Source organism: Martes martes, assembly GCF_963455335.1.
Source record: "Martes martes genome assembly, chromosome: 10".
Classification (NCBI taxonomy): domain Eukaryota; kingdom Metazoa; phylum Chordata; class Mammalia; order Carnivora; family Mustelidae; genus Martes; species Martes martes.
Window position 1 is genome coordinate 36,368,865 of NC_137898.1, and position 23,233 is coordinate 36,392,097.

At 35.5% G+C, this 23,233-nt stretch overlaps 1 protein-coding gene across 2 annotated transcripts in view; it reads right to left on the bottom strand.

The window, feature by feature from the left end:
• Positions 1-8,322: 8,322 nt before the first annotated feature.
• Positions 8,323-23,233, bottom strand: part of ANO3 (anoctamin 3) — a gene marked incomplete at its 5' end in the record, with an annotated part of 271,220 nt that continues 256,309 nt past the window's right edge. For both annotated transcript variants that reach the window (XM_080815458.1, XM_080815459.1), the window contains 4 exons: positions 8,323-11,400; positions 15,698-15,803; positions 15,978-16,058; positions 20,496-20,643. In XM_080815458.1, the coding sequence (XP_080671584.1) occupies positions 11,218-11,400; positions 15,698-15,803; positions 15,978-16,058; positions 20,496-20,643 (518 nt within the window). In that variant the 3' untranslated portion in view covers positions 8,323-11,217. The remainder of the gene's footprint in view (positions 11,401-15,697; positions 15,804-15,977; positions 16,059-20,495; positions 20,644-23,233) is intronic.

Here is a 23,233-nt window from a genome sequence, read left to right on the forward strand (position 1 = left end):
TTTTGGTTTGGTTTTTGGTAGTTCTTGAGCCATCATGTATCTTGGAATTCACAGGCAGAATGTAGAAGGGGTTATGCATATTAAATGCTCCTCCGTCACTGCTGGTAAAGTGAAGGAATGCCATCCACCCCGGCCCCCAAACCTCACATAGGTGGAGACGCATTTCACAACACCTCACACTGCAGTTGCAGTTGGAACACTTAATTGCCTTTAACCCCCTCATCCCACGCCAGGCCCCCATACCTGAAATCCTCGTCTTCCATCATCCCCGCTCCTACAGCTGTCCTGACCAAGCCTTAGAAATAATTTTGCTTAGCACAGGAGAGGGTCTGGGTATATCTAGTTAGTGCAACGATCATAACTAAATATGCTCCTCCCTTTGGGCTCTTGGCATAGTAGGTCTTTCTATCACCTTACAAAGAAAAATTGATTCTGCTCCACATAAGTCTAGAGTCTCTCTCTGGGGCCGGGTGAACAGGAACAAGGAATGTCCTATAGGAGGCTATTAGGCTAGGATCGAGGAAAACAACTTTGCAAATAGCTTACCAACCCATAGATTTCACTTGTCATGGGGTCTTCTTTGGTGCAAAATACCTCGTCCACAGGATTTATACTTTTTACTTTTTGAGGACTTCATTTCTTGGCTTCTTCTAAAAACCTTTCACTGCCTCTCCATTTTTTTTTTTTATAACAACTTCTGTTCTGTAGTTTCTTTTACTCCAGAACTTGAAAAATTATCTTTGAGAACTCAGCTCTGTCGTGCAAGTTCAAAGTGTTCCATCAGGCTAAGGTGACATCAGGAAAGATTTATATGGTTGTACTCTCAAAAATAATTTATAGAAAGTAAAAAAGAACCAGTGCCACGGAGGTTAGATCAGAGGGAAGATTGTAGGAAATACGCCAGTGTCTCAGTGTCAGGTACGTTAGACCAGTGCCAGGAACTTCTTTTGGTGACCAGGTAAGATCAAAAGGCCTAGAAATAATATGTCAGCAAAATAAAATGAAATGGTACAAATGGGGAAGGATGAGAAGCCCCAAAGGCTATGTTGTTTAGATGTAATCCAGGAGGAGAAAACCTTAAAAGAAGCAATGAGATAGAGAAAAAATTATGTAACCAGTATTTGTTATTAGGGAGGGAAGATAGAAAGATGGGGGAAAAAAAATCAATGACGAAATTAAAAAAAAACTGGGGTTCATAAGCCACAACCAAATGTTTGCCTTCTCTCCCTCCAGGCTCAATGGGAGAGGAGAATAGAGTTAGAAAAAAAGAGAACTGGGTTGTGGTTTATAAGGGAGATGAGAAAAACACATTTTGAAAAAGGAGGAAAGAAATAAAGTAAAAATACACTTGGAAAAATATCTGAAAATGAGAAGGAAAAAAATCATGAAAATGAGAAGTCTAAAAACATTTCTTGAGGTCCACCAAGCTAACAAAGATGTTGATCTAAGGATCTGAAAATTGGAAGGTGTGATTATTTTCCAAATGATTTAGTAGTTAGGACATTCCTATGACTTAGAACTCGAGAATATATTAGGTGAATGTTGACATCTGGGCCAATCCTCATTGGTTTAGTTCATATCTTATGACTGGGAAGGGAAGCAACAATTCTGAGGATGAAACCTGATAAACAGTAGCAATTATATATATGGTTTCCTGCCTGCCCCCTGCCCCTAGAGGATGCTTTATTGACAAATTACCCATTATTCATTCACTTTAAGGAGAAGATAAATCAGTTACTACCCCTGCGTCTTGCCTTCTCAGCACACCCTGCAGAGATTCTAACGCTGGAGAAAGAACTCGGAGTGCTGTTCTTTGCACGGCAAGAGCATGGACGGCAGTCCCTGAAGGGTGTCTGAACTGTGCAGTGGCCAGTCAGGCATCTGAGAACACATCACAGTCTGATTTTGAGCTGAGAACTCTGCCCCCAGCAGGTCCACAGTGGCCTGCACGCAGACCTGGTCTCTGATGCTGAGAACCAGCACAGAGCTGCCCCTCCAGACACACCAGACACGCGGGGTCCAGGGTGAGAGGCACACTGCTGGGGTATAGATGGAGGGAATACATTTCAAGATTTTGAACTTTCTCTTGGAATTGCATGAAAACAAAATGTACCATAATGTTCTTCGTTTTACTTCACAAATGATCCCACTAATATTTCACTAGGACAGCACTTTGCCCAGAAATTTTTTAGGACCCTTTTTTCTCTTCTTTTTTTAGTCGCTAATTCTCTTACCTGGAGTGTTATCAAAGCATCAGTGATTTACAAACGGAAAATACCATTATTATTGTCATTATTATTATTATAAAAATGGCTCTGTCTTCTCTCACGTAGTGGAACCTGTGGCCTTATGAGTTAACATTTTGAGTGCATATAGAGGTCAATATAGGGATCCCTCCTCATTCTTCCTATTTGAACAAATATACAAATATCTAAGGCTTCAGGTAGAGTGCCGAGTCCCAGAGGAAAACCATCTTCGACAGTGTCTAGGAACCACATTTGTTGTGTGGCTGAACAGAAAGGAAATGTGGAGTGCAGTCATAGGCTCGTCTTCTTGGCCGTGACGCCTCTCTCCTGCCCTCACTATTCCCTAGGACCCTTAGTTCAGACTTGAGACAAGGTTGCCAGTGCAGTATAAGATGTGCCAGTGCCACGTATAAGATGCAGTATAAGATGTGTCCAGTGCCACGTCCAATCCAAGCCATGGAAATGGCTTAAACCTGTGGTTGTTTTTGCCATGAAACAACCAGGGAGATTCTCAGTAAATGGGGCTATGAATGATGTGTTCTAGGATGGCCTAAAATGTGCCAAACTTATTGCTTATCTCCATCTTTCAAATTCAATCACACATATTGGTTAAAACGAAATGGAATGACCTCCGTTGTCTCTTTCATCCATTCTGAGGAATTCGTTTTGAGAACAGAATCTTTCTTTGTTACCACTTGGAGGAAGAAGTACTGCTTCTGGATGGAGGAGACAGATTGGAGGCAGACAACCTAGGTTCAGATGGAAGTTCTTATACAAATTATCTAAGGAATTCTTGGGCAAGTCTTTCTAAAATTTTGTTTATTACAAATTAAAAGGAGCAGAAGTTGTCCCTACTTAGTAGGGTTGTTGTGAGGAATTATAGAGGGAAATCTTATCAGCTAGTTAGCGTGGTGACTGGCCCCATGAAACGTTCAATACTTGTTAGTCTGCAATATATGAAGAAAGTGATACTCATTACAGTATTCATTTTCAGTTAAATTGGTTCACTGTTTCTCTTTAAATTTCCAAGATACTGGCTTAGCATATGAATTACTGAAGCAGTTTTAAGAACTAACAAGAACAAGAGAACCATAAACTATAAACTAAAAGTCATACTTTCCAAACGGTAGCCTTTTAATGACAAATTCAAATAAAATATGATTTTTCAGGGAGCAAATTTTCTAGTCCGAAATTCTTGAAAAAAAGAAAAAAACCCACTGTTACATAGACAGGTTTATTACTGGAAAAATGCAATTTTCATTTTTATGATTGTTAAGTATTATGTTTGTACATGTAAACGGGATCTTAAGCCTTGTGCACGACTCAGTGCACACTTACCAGAGATTGTGATTCTCCAGACAACAGAAGGGGTGAGGCCTTTTTCCCTTGTCTAATTCAAATAATATTTATTGAATATAAATTTCATTCTTTTGTGATTTTACAGGGTTCTAGCATTTCACTTTAAAGAGGAAAAAAGAAAAAAAAAGAAAGAAACCACACACCGGGGGCTTGCAAACAATGTTTCAAAGAGAATATTATTGAAATATCTTTATGATATTACAATCTTACTTAAACATTATTACAAAGATCAGATCAGTAAATAGAAAAAAAAATAGAACAGTTTCCTTTTACTCGTTCTCTTAGAAACAAATTGCTTTAAAACAGTACCGAAATTTAAGCTCTCTATATATACATTTGTGTATTTAGAAATCTCATGTGCACAATCTCAATATTCCAGGGTAGCTGGGTTTACTGCAAAGTTAACTGTTTTTTTTTTTTTTTTAATTTTTTATTTTAATAAACATATAATGCAAAGTTAACTGTTTTATCCAACTTTAATAATCTTGAAGTATAATTTGTTTCCAAACAACTGAAATTTAATTGATGTTACCAATGATATTAAAATGATAAAAAATTTTAATCAAGTGTAACTCATAATTAATAATCATCTAATGGATTATTTTTATTTGTAATTTTTGGAGAAAGTTACTGTTATTACTTCTTCCTGCATTCCAGTCTCCTGACCATATCAATCTAGATTTGCAAACACCTATATGAATAACGAACACTCATAAACCCACTTTTCTAACACTGCACTTGTGGTATTTGAAATATCAGCTGTTTAGAAGACAGAGTTAAACATATAAATATTTGGCTGCTTAATCAACATGGCCCTCACTTGGGGTATAGATGTATCAGTGGCTCTCTTGTTATACTCTCATGATGAATTAGAAAAATAATTCTATTCTATCATGAAAATGTTAATTGGTAATATTTCTGTATATTAGTGTGAAATTTAAGATGATTTTTTTCTATTTCCAAATTTTATGTCTTTTTCATAGAGCCATGAAATACTAAATTTAATGCTGTAATTATACAACTACTCAATTTTAAGAAATATCTGTAGAATGAACATAGATATATAATTAAGATAGATAAAAATTTTAATTATTTCTTTTAAAAGTAATTTCAGACCAAAGCATATTTAAATAATCAATGTGACTATTTTCTACAGGTTAGGAGCAGTATGCAAAATAATTACCCACCTTAAAAGCTTTTATATAAGCCTAATAGATTAAAGCAGGTCTACCAAATCACCAAGGAAGTGTATGTCAAAATAAGGTTTGACATATGATATAATATGACTTCTATGTATTCTGGATTATGCCTATATTTGGGCTGCTCAGGGGCTTAGGGCACACATACACACACACAGACCCACATACACTCAGAAGTAACCAGGAGGAGGATTTTATGACTTAATACAATAGATTACTCTAAATCAAGAAAAATAATATATAATGGTGATGTCTTTTATGGGCCTTGGCCTATTTGCCCTCAGAATTTCCAGAAAAAAACATTCATCTGTTTTTAAAAAATGTTAAAGCAATTATGTACACAGGTGTTTTGAACATTCAGTTCCCCATTACAGAATCTGCTTTGACATATTTAAAAAGCTAAAGATAATTTTATGTAGTATGTTGATACAATGTCCTAATGTAATTACCACATAAGAAAATAAGTGAGCAATCCACAAATTGCTTATTTTACCAGCATAAGATGGTCAACAGAATTCATAGAGGCAATCTAATTGATTGATTTGGAATCTATATCATAAAGGTTTATGTACCTTTATTATTTACTGTTTACAAGAACACCGACCTTAAAATTTTATTCAATCTATTTCAACAGAGCAAATCTTCCTTAAATTGGCTTTAAAACTTCTTATGAGAGTTTAATGATTAAAATGATTAATGATCAACAATCTACTGTATATAATTTGATTTGCTGAAGAATTGCAGACAGTAGAAAGAAAAAAAATCAACATTTAAGTTCATCTGGTTAAATACACGGTTGCAACATAATTTCTCCTTTGGAGAATAAAAATGGTTGGAGCAATACAGTCCGTCTTTTCCCCAAACTTCCTCTTCAACTACAGGACTCCCTAGATCTTTTCTAGTTGAAAAATACAGTATAGAAGCCGATAGTCACACATCCTAGGAATGTAAAATTATACATATTTTTAAGGGCATTTTTATCTTCAGCATTGATGTTTATTCTTTGGCTGGAGTTGTCACTGAAATCTAAACTTACCACATTTAGCTTTGTAATCTTAAAATAAGTAAGAAAAAAAACAAGGGGAAAAAACTTCATTTCTCTGAACATTAGAGGATGAACAAAATTGCAATTGTTTTTCAGTCAGAAAGAAGGCTGGGTGTGTGCACGGCAGAGTCTGAAATAGGCTTTGCAAAGCAGACATTTTTGCTCAGGTAGGAAAGTCCTAAGTCCCTTCACCATCTCCCAAACATTGGTTCCACAATTATCTATGCCACCAGATTTTTCTGGCCACTAAGTTCCCTTCTTCTCACTAAATGAAAAGTGGGAAAAGCCTGCTCATACTAGTTGTTAGAAAGATATTAAATTTAGCCAAATGTGGGGGCCCTTGGCTGCCTTAGTCAGTAGAGTGTATAGCTCTTGATCTCAGGGTTGTGAGTTTGAGCCTCATGTTGGGTTTAGAGATGAAAAAAATAATCATTAAAAACAAAACAAAACAAAACAAAACCCAAACAGCCTATTGTGTTCACCTGGTAGTGTTGAGTGGCATGGGCACTGATGAAATAATTATAACGGATTTGAGTCAGTTTGAAAATCAGATGGGGCTAACCATCCATATGACAATTATATTTTGTGGGGTATTTAAAGAAATCTCATTAAATTTTGCCTTTCAATTAATAACTTAGGAAATTTTTGTTTTCTGCAAAGCACCAGAGGAACTGTTTTCCCCCCACACAGAGAGAATTAAGATGGAAATAAATATTCTGAGGAAGTCAATTTTGGGCATATGTCTGGAAATTTTACTCCCTTCTGTCTTAGAGAAAGATGCAACACAACAACCACACAGCTTACTCTCTGGTGTGCTCCAGAGAGTACCCCAAGCACTTGGGGCCAGCTGGGTGTAGAACGAGGGAGAATGGTGCTGGGGCACATGCTGACACCCTCACATACAAGTAAAGTGTGGGTGCCTGGGTGGCTCTGTTGGTTAAATGTCTGCCTTCCGCTCAGGCCGTGATCTCCAGATCCTGGGATGGAGCCCTGCATTAGGCTCTCTGCTCAGTGGGAAGTCGGCTTCTCTCTCTCCCTCTGCTCCTCCCTACTGCTTGTTCTCTCTTTTTCAAATATATAAAATCTTAAAAAAAACAAAACAAAAACAGAACAGTGAGGTTTGATGGATAGGCTTCTTCTTCTGGAGAGTAGACTTTGATTACTCAGGAAATTGGAGGAGATCATAAATATGAGTTTCTTTTCTGTCAACCTGTCTTCATCTTACTTCCCTGGAAAAGATGCCTCAATGTAAATGTGGCTAGAACACAGTGGCTATAATACTTGTGCTTTCTAGAAAGAAAACCATCAAATGTGGTGGTGGGTGTGGTTCTTCAGATGAAACCAGATGGCATGTTCAACTGAAGGTAACATCACCATTACAAATACACAGATCCTAGGTAGCAGGAACCTAGTCTGATCAATGATTCTGGCTAAAGCTAAATCAATCTTCTTCTTGGACTACATGTGGTTGGCACATTTCATTTTGGATAGAAATGCCTATAGGAAAAGTCAGACTTTTCTATCAGAAGCTAGGTATTTTAGGGCATTCCTAAAAGGTTCTCTCTCCTAAGTTACTGAGAATACCAGAAGGAATAAGATGTTAATTGATTCATTGGATAAAATCCACAACTATTCCTAAAGTCTGTTATAATATTGTGATTTGGGGGAAAATGGAATGGAAATACCTATGACCATAGTAAGACTGAGTTGGGCATATCTCACAGTCAGTAAGTGTACATGCACGCGCGTGCACACACACACACACACACAAGCACACACACCCAGGGCCTCTGTCTACCTGCCTCCAATTGACAGACGAATCGATTCAGCCATATCAGTAACACAACTCTTCAGGTAACCTGGATTTTCAGTTTTGATCAAGTTGAGAAAAATCAGGCCATTTGGTGGCCTCTTGTTGGCCACAGTGGCTACAGTGCCCCTAAATGTCTTCCTTCCTTGGCAGGAACTTTATCAGTGCTAAAATTTTTATCCTAAGGAGATTGTGACAGTGATTGGTAGAGCCAGCCTAAGTCTGAAAAAAAGAAAATGCTTCTGTATGACAGGAGCTTCATTACCTTCTTAAGAACTAACCAAGCTTCCTCTTCCATCTTTTTCTAGAATAAAGCATTATTAGAATCAGTAAGAGCCTTCGTTTGTAGGTTTCATATTTCATGTGCAAATGCCTTGATGATGACAATGAGTTTTTCAGAAGACAAACAGCCAAAACTTTTGAAGAGTGGAACAAGGGCTTGCAAGACTTGGAAACCATTGCCTTTGGAGCTAAAGAGTGAACAATCCCCTCTCCCCATACTCTATTTGAAAAACAAGCAGGATCAACTTGAACATGAGAATTGTAGGAAGAAACATCATATCACATGATTTATTGAGTGAAAAAAGTTCCTTTTCATTCCATTCTACAACAGATTGGGTTAAGAGTCATTTTGAAAGAAAGTGCATCATTCAGGAGTTGTATCTCATCATGCAGTCACTCAGCAGCATTTTATTGAAAAGGGCGTGCACAGACTCAGATAATTGCAAACTATTTCCGCTACTACCTAGAGCGATTTTCGACACACTGTACTGGGAAAGTGCTTCAGCTCTGAACAACTTATCAAGGCAGACTGCATGCACCTACATATTAGTTATTTGCTTGAAAAGACAACAATTTAGAATATGAAAATATATAAGCAGCATTCATGTAATACAGAATTCCTGAGAATAGTGTGTGCTATATAAATCTTTGAGAAATAATTTGTATTCGTATGAAAACCATGATATAAAACATTTCTCTCAATGAAAGCAGAGTGATTTAAAACTCACATACTGTGAGGGGGCTGACAATATTTTGCTGTCAACAATGATGAAGGCAGAGCTAGGTTCTACTGCATTGTTTCACAAAAAGACATTTACAGATAACTTTTTCATTGTTTCTCTATTTTTTGATTGGTCTGAGAAATTACCAGAGAAGGTAACGTCTACATCAGTTTATTATAATTTTTTTAAAATTAAAAATACCCTTCTCTTTTCATGTTTTTCTCTCTGGGCAATCAATACAATTTTAAACCCTAATGGTGGTAATATAAAAATAACTCAGAAAGAACAGAATTCTCAAGAACATGGCTATCATTATTCTTTGCTCTTCTGTAAAACAATTGTCTTTGTCTTATATCCCTAATTTGGGAAAGACCTAAATGTTAGGTTCATTGGTGTCTTCAATAGGCATACAGAGTATTTATGCTCAGGCATGATATATACATTTAACTAACAAAGAAAAGGAAATGCTGCAGATGCTACAAAAATGGAGGAGCTGAAAACTCCTTTGTGTAGTTAGTGGAATTAGCTGCTATGAATATGCAGGTGGCAGAAACAGAATCTCTGAGGAATGTGAGTGGAAGAGTCCCATGTGACAAGGGTATGGGAGGAAGTTTAGAAGTCCTACTTCTAAAACCTAGAAGCCTGGTTCAGTCAGATTCAGAATCAGAGGGCAAGCAGGGGGGTAAGTATTTTTGAAAAAAGCAAATGAAGGAACAACTATGATCTATCACAGCTTTGCCCTGGAGCAAAAGAAGAAAAAGCCAAAAGGCCATTTTCAGTGTTAGGATGACAAAAAGTAGTTTTCTAGTAAGAGAAACTTTGTAATTTTCTTACTGGAGACACTCTAGCACATATACAAAGTAGCTTTATTTCCATTGTCTTTAGTCTGGTCTTTATGTATTATGGAAATAACTGTGCTTTGTTTAATTGAGCAAAAAACAAACTGGACAAAGATTATGAATCACCTGTATAGTATGTATCTGAATGCGTGAGTATATGTAATTTGCCAACCCCCACTCCCAGGGGAGGAAAAGTGAGATTCATTTTGATCACTTTGCCAAGGAAAGGTGTCTTCGTTTCTCCCATTCATTCCCATGTTTCAACTCTCCTCTTTCTTCCCCTCCTGCTCCCATTGCTTATGCCTCCACCAGACTTTCTTTCCTTGAGCCCTTCATCATTCTTACTTCATCCATCTGTGAACAATACCACAGATAGTGTTGACACAGAAGTAGCAACCCCACAACAAAGCAAAATGAAGTCTTTCGGAATTGACTTGATCTTGGTTTTAGAGAGTTTTCAAAAATCAACCAAGTTGGTCTATCAAAAAAACAATAACAGAAAACTCCCCTCATCGATGAAAAGAAAATAAAACAAAAAAATGTGTGGTTTTTTTTTTTTTTTACAAATAATACAAATTTATATCCATGCATTATTTTCATCAGCTCATGAACAAAAGTGCACATTGTTAGAAAAGCTTAGAGTGTTGCAAAGCATTTGGCTTCTGATTTCCTGAATAAACAAGTCACAAGGGCATACTATGTATCTGGTCTCAGAGCTGCACGAAATGTAACTTGCATTACACATTGCCAAGGTGCAAAGGTACAAGGAAAACCAACATATGTACAGCATTTCAAGTTATTCTGTTATTCTGCGAGAGTTATTATAATAAACCAGGGAGGAAAAAATTAAAAATACTATAAAACAGCCCTCCATGGTAAAATATGGATGAGTGGTATTTTATATGATATGAGAATAAACGCCCATACTTTTTAAGTATGTGGCTCTATTGGAATTCACGGGTTTTTTGCTTGTTTTTTTAAAAAAGGCAGTGCAACTTGTTCTGCCGGTGAAACAACACGTTTGAATGTAGCCAATGCAATAGGATATATTTCAATGAATAGTATGATTTTTAGAATCTTAGTTTTTGGTTTGACTACTAAAGGTGGTGTGCAACAATTCCACTGCATAGTCAATGTAAAGCAGCATAAATTCCTTGTGGCACAGATCCATAATCTCACCAAGGAATAAGAAAAATTCCCCAAACCTAGAAGCTGAAGGGACATGGAATTCTGGCAGCAAAGGCAATAACTGATTTAAGTCATTCCTTATAAGTCATTTCCTGTAAGTATCTCAACTCAACCTAAGTAATGTTCCAGAGTATGTGATTAAAGACCACATGAGACTTTCAGCATGCCTGGCTTATGAACGTTTACATGAAAATCTGTTGCTAGAATCCTCACCATCACCCTTCCCGTTACACTGCAGCTGATGGAGGGTGGAGGTCTCCCAACACACAACTCCCTGAGGCTGGTTCTGAGAATTAGATCCTGGCTTCCTGCACTGTCAATCTAACCATTCTTTAAAGTCATGAGTCATCCTTCTCTTCCCTAGAAGCCTGGACATTCCAAATCCCAGAGATGGTTGTGCTGCATTTCCAAGTAACGTATCACACATATGGTTTGCCAGGCGTGCCTTCCTCCTTCATCCCACCTAGAATTTAAAGTTGCGCTCACTCCCACTAATGCTATTGCCCTCACTGGGCAACAGGAATCAACTAAGGCCATTCATGGTGAACGGGATGACCACTTTTTCTCCGTTGTTGTTGCAAATGTTCCAGTTCAGCCTCGTACATCATCTCTTGGACTAAGTACTTCTCCCGTCGTATTCGGTCATACAGGTTCTTTGGTACATCTGGAATCAGGTATGCGATGAATGACTTGATCCCAAAAACAAGGTGCTGCAAATTTAAGAAGGGAAAGTACACTTTTCAAAGATTCTGAAAGGCCAGTTAAAAAACAGATCATAAACAATGTTGCATTTACCTTACAGTCCAGCATGAAAACACAGGATGTACTATCTACAATATTAATATTTTTGTTTCTATTACATAATTCTTTTATGATGAAAATGTATTTTTTTAAAAGAGACTAACAAAAGTATTATATATAAAAAAGACAGGATCAAAAACCAAAAGATAAAAGCCCGTGGTCTCAAGTTCAGAGGCTGAATGAGACCACCTGTGCTGAACCATCCCCTGACATGTTAGCTGTGTAACTTTATGCAAATCCCCTATGTTCTCTGTGTCTCATCTCTAACATGATAATAGCAATAGTATCTCTTAAAGGTTGTTACAAGGATTAAATGAGCAAATATACGTGAAGGGCGTGGAGAAGAGCTTGGTGCAGTATAAGCACCACTTAATTATCATGTCCTATTATAATAAATGCATTCTTTCTCTTTTCTAGAGAGGACAGAAAAGAGAAGAAAATCTGATACTGATAGAGTTAGGATGATATGTGGGAAAAACCCCATTTACCTACAGGACTTTATGACAATCATCTCTCCATGTGGAAAGGAAGAACTCAAGGCACTTGAGGATTAGTATGAGTATCTCAGTAAACTGCACTGCGCAGTAGACCACGGTAAACCAGGTCCTACTTCCCGTAGAAAAGTAGATCAGGAGTTTCTTTCCTGATCATATATTTGGTATTCACAGAACTATCCAGCAATGTGTTTCAAAAGTGTAGAAATAAAAATAAAAAAACTTTTGTTATAATTTAAATTAGTGAAGAATCTGCACTGAGTCCTTTACAATGGTAATAAATGACCCTATAAACTGATTCACTTAGAGAGATTGATAGGCAAAGATGATTCAGAATTTTTAAAAGACTGTTTTTTTTAAAGCTGGTTTATTATCTATGAAGGCAATCGTATAACTAGTTATAGATGACTAATTTCTTAAACTGACAGAATTTATCTTAAACAAAAAAATACAGCAAGTATCATACTTTAAAAAAATCTGAAGGATTTGTATTAAATTTGGAAACAAGACACAATTGCTCACACTGCTGCCATTCCACACCATGTGGAAATTTCCAACAACACAGTAAGGCAAGCAAGAGAAATTAGGCATAAACCTCACAAGTGTAGTGACAAAGCTATTGTTATGGGCAACTTGAATTATCCTTTGAAAAGACAATCTAACAGATTTAACAGACAGAAGGTTTGAATCAATGAAAGATTTAAACAAGGAGCTACACACATTTTAGAAAGACAATCAGACAATTCCAGCAAAAATCAATCAAATCATAATGGAGGTTAACATAGTATTTATAACAGCAATAGAAATATCTACAAAATTTTTGGAAATAAGAAGGAATGAACAAGCAAGAGAATATTTTAAAACTCTATTATAGGATATAAGAATTATTTGAATAAATTTAATGTTTATTAATGAATCAGCAAGAGTATGTAAATAAGTCAACATGTGCTTTCTACAAATGTAATTCTTTTTTTAATTTAATTTTATTTTATTTTCAGTGTTCCAAGATTCATTGTTTATGAACCACACCCAGTGCTCCATGCAATATATGCCTTCCTTAATACCCACCACCAAGCTCACCCATCCCCCCACCTCCTCCCCTCCAAAACCCTCAGTTTGTTTCTCAGAGTCCACAGTCTCTCATGGTTTGTCTCCGCCTCTGATTTCCCCCAACTCACGTAATTCTAATCATAATCCTTGCATGATATTTGGGGGAGCCTGATGGCTTCTGCAATGTATATGCATGATTAATAACTCCAAACAGCCAAGGCAATTTTTAAAAATAAGAGCAAGCTTGGCAGGGGTGGGAAATATATGGCTTCATCAGATATGAAGATATATTCCAAAACCATGGCATTTAAATAGTGTGACAGTGAACAGGAATAGACAAATGAAGTAACGAAATCAGAACACTGAGGCCAGGCACATGCTTACTGTACGGACTTGGAATATTACAGAGGTAGATTTACAAATCAGTGGATAAATAACATATTAATAAATAGCAGTACAAAAATTATTTCACTATATAAAGAATAAGAAAAATAAGACTTTCCTTCAGACTCTATGAAAAGTTCTGATATCTTTAAGATGTGTGATAGATAAAACTATAAAATTAATAGTTAAAAATATGGTAGAATATCCTTTTGACCTGGAGATAAGAAAAGTTCCTGAAGAAGCTAGACCAAAAAAGCCAAAACCTTAACAGGAAAACAATGATGGGCTTGATGATATCAAAATTAGACACTATTTATTATTAGATAAAATTAATATGTTATGTACAAGAAAGATATCTGGAGTGTTTATAACTGGTAAAGACTGGTTTATAACTGGCAAACACATACGAAAATCTTGAAATTTGGTAACAAATAAACTGGAAACTCAGCCAAAAATAGATCAAAGTTAGAAATTCACAAAGGAAACCAAAATGGCTTTCTAGTAATAAAAGTGATAGTCAATGTCATGAATAAATAGATTAAAACAAAACAAAAAAAAACCCCAAATATTACCTTACTCCTATTCAACTGCAAAATACTAGAAATTCAGGCAATTTGAAAATCTGGTGAAAATCTAAGGGAATTTTGGAGAGGAGCTCTCAGTATTATGTGAAATTGAGTACGCATATAAATAATTCCACACCTGAGTAAAATACTCCTGAGAAACCCTTAAATCTGTTCAGAAGGTGACATGTCCAAGATTTCTAATAAGAGATTTATACAGGTAGAAAGAATTATTGTAGGCCTAAGTACCCACCCATGGGGACTACGGCATTTAAATTCAATGAACTATCATACTAAGTAGACAGAAGAAAATATCTAAATGTGGACAGACTTCATGGATAGATCTCTTTCTATATCTAAAAAAAGTAAAATGGTAAGAGATAAAAATGAGTTATTACATAATACCATTGAAGTAATTTTGCAAAAAGAACATTTAAAAAATTATATATATATAAATATATATATTTATTTATAATATATAATATATATAAATATATGTATTTATTTATAATATATATAAATTATATATATATATATATATATAAAATTGTTTTTCCAAATAAACATGTGGAAAAACTTCTGAAAGAAAGATACTGGGTGCTTTTGGAGTAGGTGGGTAGTGGAATTAATAATAAGAAATATTGAAGAAAAGATAAAAGGGAATCATATGTATCTACAATGACAGGTTGCTGTGAATTGAGACATTTGACAAAGTCTGTTCACCAGAGTTCCAAAAGAAGATGAAGAAGAAAAAAGTGTACATTAAAAACACGGTAACAAAAGACTTCCCAGAATCACTGCATTAGAAATATGCCTTAACCTCTTTGCTACCTGTAATAAAATGAAAAGTCACACTTTATCAGGAGACATTTTTGTAGGCTCATAGAGTCATTAGTTAGCAGAATTTCATCCTGGATTAAACCTTAGAGTTAAGCATTTCGTATTACAGATGAAGGGTGTTTCACTACAAAATTTGAGATATTTTTTGGAGATCGGTGGAGAGGTATATCTGCCTTTAAAAAGACTTTTCCTAAAAGTCTTCGGTATGGCTACTTTTTCTCTCTCCCTAAGAAAGAGGTGCATTCAAAGTAATTTTCCACAGAATTTGGCGGTACCTTAAAGAATATCCAATATATCCCAGCACTAAATTCTTCACTGTATTAAGCTTCTTATATGCTAAGGAAGCCAATAACACTGCAGCTGCTTCAAAATTTCTTCACAGGACTAGTCTAATATTAATGATTCTGATAACCAAAATCTATGTGCATTTTATGAAAGTGTTCTCAGGCATTTTTTATTCAATTATGCACCGTCCCTTATACAAATACACATGTGGTCAGCTGTAATTAAGTTGATTAGCAAATAAGTTTCTCCACCTTGATGAGTAAGTTAGAGATTCTCTTATCAAATGATGAAAACCATCCTTTCCTTTAATGTGGTTACTAGGAGGTTCAAAATTGAGCTTTTAGTTCAACTGTTAATAGCTTCTTTTATCCTCGTTTTCTGGTATTAATACCCACTGATCTACCTTCTTACATTTTTCAGCTCTTGCTTTTTTGTACGTTGTATAGCAGTTTCACCATACCCAAACCTTGTACTGTATATCAACAAGTCCTTTTTTGGAACTCAGTGAGGAACTACTATATTGAAGAGTCAACTAATGTATCAGTTAGAAAAGCATTTACCCATAGTGATTTTATCAGCCTGTGACTAACCTCAAACACGATAATGAAGGCCAATCGAGCAGCAAGGATATGCCAGTATTGTAAGGTGAACTCATAGGGTTTGGAACTCCAAGGGGGACCTCTGTAGTCTCGGTACCTAAAATACACAAGACAAAGATTTGAGGCATAGAGATTAAAGTGCGAAGGCCCCACATGTTTTTAATTACCCCAAACCCCAAAATGTCAGTTGAAATGGGCTCATCAGTGTGTAGAGAGAGGAGATGGGAGATGAAAGCAGAAGAAAAGATAGCTATAATTTATAATGAAGTACCTGCAATAACCAGATTTTCCCATACCAAGCTCGCTCAGGTCAAAGAAGGATAGGCTATTGTTGACATATCCCTTTAAACAACTGGGAGAAAAGAAAAGCATCATGTAATTCAGAGTCATAAATTTCTAGTCCAATTTCTTCATTACACATGACAGGATTTGGTAAGTGCTATTATTCCTTCCATTTTAATTATAAGTTCCTAACGACTCTGCTCTCTGATTTTATCTCCTAACTTCCATTAATCTATAATTTTGTCTCAATGAGACAGAATCTTGTCTGCCGTTTCCCCCCACTTCATTTACCTTCATTTATTAAGTGTTTACTATGTACTTGGCATTGTGTTAATTACTTCCCATGTGTTAAAACTCTATAGATATAAGTTTTATAAATATACACGCATATCACCCTATCTGGCTAATTGTAATTAAGTAGCCAATTGATCAACATGTGTCTTTGTGATTTATTAACTTATTCAATACATATTTATTGAGAACCTATAATTTGTTAGAAAATTCCTAGACAGTTGGTATTTGACAAGGAATAAAACAGGTTAAAATCCCTGTCCTGGTGGTGAAGTATTAAATTGTGGTCAGAATCAACTTTTACCATAACCTTAGAACATATATATTATTATCTTCATCATATATGTTAAAGAACTAAGTTTTACAGAGACTAAATAACTTCCTCCTAAGACTATATTTCTCAAAATTTTTCATCTTGACTAATCTTTACATTTTTAAAAATTATTGAGAATCTCAAGGAGCTTTTTACAGAGGGGTATATCTATTGGTATTCAGCACATTAGAAATTAAAATAGAAATTTAGAAAATATTTATCTATTAATTCATTTAAAATAATTTATCACATACATTAAAAGTTGATATAAATAGCACATTTTTAAAGAAAAATAGTTCGTATGTTCCAAAAGATGAAGTGAGAAGAATGGCATCCTTTGATGTCTTCCTTAATAGAAGATAGCGATTCTCATATCTATTTCTGCATTAAATCTGGTTGCAATATGTTGTTTTGGTTGAAGAATAAGTAGATAATTACACAGATAAGTACTTTTAAAAAAGGCACTTTAATAGCATTTCAAGTAATTATTGATATTTTTCATTGACATTATATCAAAGTTCTACTTGTGGTCATTTCTTAAAGTTTAATTGCAATGTGGAGCCTTAAAGTATCAATAAAATTTTCATATGGATTTTACATTAAAATCCACAGGTCTATCTTGTATTTCAAATTCATATTTTATCCATGCATGATATTGTGACATTAAATATGGCTCACTTGGGAAATAGTTTCCTAAATTACGCAGATCTTCCAAATGTTGTTATATTTCTACTATGGACTATGAAAATCATAATGGACTATGAAAATCACCACTGATTTTTATCAGGAAAAAAATCTGTAAGTACTGGGAATCTTTCAAGTTCAGTGGTAGATAAAATTATCCAAAATTCTGATTTTCACTTCAAAACTTGAACTTTCTTAATGGCAACAAATACTGTCAATTATTTCCCCTAAAATGACAAGCTAGTTTTGTCCATTTCTAGAAGAGTGCTTCCTAAATACCCAAGTCTGAATAGTAATAGTTTATATGGCAATCATTATTTCATGTTAAAAAATTTTGCTAGTTTGCAAATCCAGCAATCATGCAAGTGTTTTTCTCCGAGATGACCATCACCATACTTAAACATGTAGCAGAAGACCTTTGTCACACTTTGCATTTTATCAAATAGAATACTGAAAAGACATTGATTCAAGCGTGGAGATCTGATAAAATTAACAATCATTATTGCTTCATCAAGGGCATTCTGAATTTTATTACTGGCACTTTTTAAATGGTAGTTCTACAATGGTGAGGAACACAATCATTGTTAGTACTTTTTGGTACCACTGCCTTCAGTTACATGAAGCCACGGGATCATTTTATCCACTATCACTTTTTTACCATCTGTACAAATGTCCATATGGCAAAACAAACAACTAATATCTTAGTATTATTAAGAAAATAATCTGAAAGAGACCTGTCCTATGCTGAGAATCACTCCCCAGGATAAACACCTGTTAAAACCTGGATTCGCATGTACATCTATCTCATTCTAACCCCTGAATTCTAAAGTACAGCACCACACTGGTTTCACTCCCCTCCCCATCCATCTCAGACCCCATGATTTATCATCCCAATTGCTCTCTTGCCAATACCCTCCTCTTCACTGCCATTTTGTCCTTTTGCTATTTTGTTCTGGAAATTTCTGATCTGAATGAATCTACTCCAGTTTAGCTGCTAAGGATAACAGGAAAAAATTAAATAACAGGATGGCCCTAGGAATGTGTGGTTCCAACCTCATCTAAGCCCTCCACATCTCTTCTTGAAGTTATTCTACATCTGGGCACTGAGTATGTAAAAGGCATCCGTGCTATCTCCATGAAAGGCAGGACTTGAAAAGTAGACATAACCAACCAGTATCATTTCCACCCGCCACTAGGTGGAAGCAAAGACAGTAGCAAATAAGGCTTCTAAGGAAGAGGGCTGCCCAAATCTGCCTACATATTATAAACCCTTAAAATCTGCTTCTAGACTATTTTGAATTAAGAAAAAAGGGACCATTTTTGGCTTTTCACTATTAGTACTAAAACCAATTTACTTATATGGTCTTTTATAGTTTACAAAATGTTACTTTAGACACCATTTCTTTTTTTAAAAGTTAATTAATTAATTAATGTATTCACGTATCAGAGAGATAGAGAGAGAGAGAGTGAGAGAGAAAGCACAAGCAGGGGGAGCAGCAAGCAAAAGGAGAAGCAGGCTCCCTGATGAGCAAGGAGCCTGGCGTGGGACTTAATTCCAGGACTCCCAGATCATGACTTCAGCCAAAGGCAGATGCTTATCTGACCGAGCCACCCAGGCATCCCTAGACACCGTTTCTTTATGATAGGCCCAGACTGATGATGTGCCTTTTAGTAAAAGGCAAAGATAAAATTTACACCTAGGGTGTTTCATTTTAAGTTAAATTCTCTTGACAAGACTCCAAAATATATTTTATGCCCTTATTACTTCTCTTTGAAAAACTGATATATTTATGATCAGAAAGGCATTTATTTCAGTGTTCTGAGAAAAACATCAGTTCATCAGTGGGGCAAAGGGTTGATTTCATCTTAAGCCACAGCTCAGGCTCTTGGGGCACATGCCTTGCATCTAAATAAGACGCATGCCCAAAGCTGCTCCCCAGGCAGGAGGGCAAGTGGCTTCTCGTCACTACTTCTACACCTAAGGCTAATCTCCAGCTGAAACTCCAATTTCTGTTCCCCAAGTCCAGTGCTCTCTTGCACTCTTTCTTAAAACTTGCTTTGAAGAAGGAAAGATGTGAAAAATCCATTTCCCCTTAAACAGTGCTTGTAAACTGGGTGATTTTGTCCCCCAGGCGATATTTTGCAATGTCTGAGGACAATTTTAGGTTGTCACAGTCTGGGGAACAGGGAGGTTGCTACTTGTATCTACTGGGTAGAGGCCAAGGATGCTACTGAATATCCTACAATGCACAGAATAGCCCCTACCTTTCCCCCGGAATAGAATGATCTCATCTAAAATGTCCATAGCACAGAGGTCGAGAAATGCTGTTCTACTGAGGGTTGGGTGGGCCTGGTGGTGGGTATTAAGGAGGGCACGTATTGCATGGAGCACTGGGTGTGGTGTATAAACAATGAATTTTGGAACACTGAAAATAAAATAAAATAAAATTTTAAAAAATAAAATAAAATAAATAATTTGAAAATAAAACAAAATGCTGTTCTAAAGTATGGACTCAAATTTTCTTAACAAACAAAAGACAAAAGTCCGGGGCAGCATTTCCGCACCTTAAAATCCCTAGTTAAAAATCCCTTTTAAAAAAAGGGGCTCCTGGGTGGCTGAGTCCATTAAGGGTCTGCCTTCAGCTCAGGTCATGATCTCAGGGTCCTGGGATCAAGTCACACATCGGGCTCCCTGCTCCATGGGGAGTCTACTCCCTCTGCCTCCTGGCTTGTGCTCTCTGTCACTATCTCTCTCTCTCTCAAATAAGTAAAATCTTTAACAAGAAGAAAGAACGAAAACTCTCCCGTCATGTAGCTGACATTTCCTTCATATTTTGTATTTCCCTACAAACTAGCTTTATTCCCTGAAGCAATTTGATTAACCAGTGTGGTCCCAACTCTATAGTCAGAAGATTGCATTGGATGATCTCTAACATCTGTTCCAGTTCTGAATTTTACTTCTAAATACATTATAATGTTTTTAACATTTGGATACCAGTGATGCATTTACACGTAAAAACAGAGAGTCTTTAAAGTTATTTGCATAAGAAAATACTTGTCGCCGTTTTTATTCTGCTTGATTTCATCCAATAAGCACATTGTAAGTACAATGATCAAAAACACTGCCCTTAATGGTCACAGAACAGAACTTCCCAATGAGTTCCCATTTCAATCACAAACATAAAACATATCAGAAAAAAGTATGAATTTCAACCTTACTTTTCACCATATTCAAAATGACTTGCACAGGGGCCATATTTGTATTCATAGACAAAACGAGGGATGTAATCAGATGTAATAGCGATTACAAATGCATTGGTGATCACGGCCAGTATACCGATTCCTTCAAGAATGCCATACCAGATTCCTAGGGGGAGAAAGAGTAGAGATAGGGAATGAAATGGGGGAAAAAAAAAATGAAAACCCTTTCATGACTCTTCTTTGGAAAGAATGTTTTTACTTCTATTGGGGCCATGGCTCTGTCCATTATTTACTTTCTTAGTACAATATCTCACTACAGATCCAACATCTACTGAATACTTTTCCACAGAGGGAAAGTTGACCCTATATAGAGAGATTTGTAAATGAAAATATCATCAGGAATTGTTTCAAGCACCTTTTAAAGTAAAAATATAAAAATGTGTCAAGACCTGGAAATCACTAGCCAACTTTTCCAATTTGGTATGCAGGTGTACAAAAAAGCTTTTGAAATTATATACAGTATCCACATACTATTGGTTATAGTCAAAACTGATGTTTCAAATAGGATTAAACTTAGCTTTAAATATATTGATATGAAAAAAAAAAGTCCTGGAAAGAGACAGTCACAAGTGCTAAAGCTGATGGGATAGCATGGCAACTTCCTCTCTGCCAACCCCTTTCTTTGTTTTTCAAAATCTTTATTATGTTTCATTATATTGAGTTGTAATGAACAAAATAAAAATACAGAAGACATAAGATACAAAATGTCATGAAACAAGAAATCAGAATTCATAAAAATATTCAAATTCATCAAAATTTGGCATTTATTTTTACAAAAGTAACAATATTTGGTGAAAAGAAAGCAATCACCAGGAAGAAAATATTTGCTTCACAAAAAATGGACAAAGTGTTATGATACAAAATATACAAAATATCCTAAATTTTAATAAGGCAAGAGAAAAATGGGCAAAGAATATAAATGAGTAATTTGCTATGGAAATGCAAATAATTGATAAATATATTAAAATTTTTTCAATTACTAGTATTTGGAAAAAGGTCCTTCAAAAAATAAGATTTAAAAAAAAAATCTACCACATTGTAGAAGATTTGAAAGTTTTAGACCATCCACTGCTGCTTAAGGATTGTGGAAACCAGTGAACAGAAACAAACATGGTTGTTTGACGTATGACTTGTTATATTTGTGGTGGTTAATCCGATGTCTTATAAAATTAAAATATGAGTACATTTTAATCTAGCAGGCCTTCTTTTTGGGATCTGTACTACAGATACCCTGTACACACGCATTTATGGATATGTGATACACAATATATATAATATCGAAGTCTGTGTCTATATTAATACTTAAATTCGTCTATTGCTATATTTATGTATGCTTATTCCTGCTTACAGTGGGAAAGCTAAGTAAATGACTATAAAATGTATAGCACATCTATATTATGAGTGTTATTACACTATTAAAATGAATTACACCAATATGTTATGAGCTGGAAGATGTTCATGAAGAAAAAAAATGCAAAATCCAAAAAAGTGCACAATTTTTTCATATATGTGTATAAGCAAGAAAAACACTGACAAGTATAACGCCTAATTGATATCACTGATTTCCTGAGGTAGAAGAGAAAGGCAAAGTGCAGAGAATGAATATTAATTCTTTTTTATAACTTTGTGTGGTCTGGCTTGAGCAAGACAACCTAGCAAAGTTTAAAAGATAATAATTTTTGGGGCGCCTGGGTGGCTCAGTGGGTTAAAGCCTCTGCCTTCGGCTCAGGTCATGATCTCAGGGTCCTGGGATCGAGCCCCGCATCGGGCTCTCTGCTCAGCGGGGAGCCTGCTTCTCCCTCTCTCTCTGCCTGCCTCTCTGCCTACTTGTGATCTCTGTCTGTCAAATAAATAAATAAAATCTTAAAAAAAAATTTTTTTTGCATTGGAAAGTGCAATAAACACTAACTAAAGCTGGAAAGGGAGTTTGAGCTTTTTTCCTCTTTGATTTATTCTCTGCATTTTCTTTAATATGTTTCTATTATTTTAATAATGAAATAACAAATATATCTAAATTAAATAACAGCAATAATTTTAGTTGTTTTAAAAATGGGAATTAAATTGAATAGCATTAAGTCTCTACAGATTAGTGTATTTTAATGAACTTTGTTAGCTACATAATATATATATGAGTAAAATTAACTAAAAAGGTAACTTTGTAATATTAGCCAAAAAATTTCCAAAACGGAAAAGGAAAAGTATGAATTTGCTTTTTCGCACACTTAGAATTTCTGTTACAGAGCTAGTTTATTAAAACAGTATGCCAAAAATAACTAGTGAGATGAATGGAGATTCTGGAAATATACCAAAGTTTATATAGAATTTCATATAATAGAGAAAAGTCAAACAAGTTAAGAAAGATTGAATATTTAAAAAATTGTTTTGAGGAAATTGTATGCCTTTTAGAGAAAAAAAACAAGCTGGATTTCACTTTCAACCCCTTTGTTAACAACAAATTCCAGTTAGATCAACAATTTAAATAAATCATAAAATTTAAATACAATCATAAAATGCCAACAGATAACCAAATAACACCCATATATCTAAAATATAAAACAACAGGGGCACCTGGTGGCTCACTGGGTTAAAGCCTCTGCCTTCCGCTCAGGTCATGATCTCAGGGTTCTGGGATCGAGCCGCTCATCGGGCTCTCTGCTCAGTAGGGAGCCTACTTCACCCTCTCTCTCTGCCTGCCT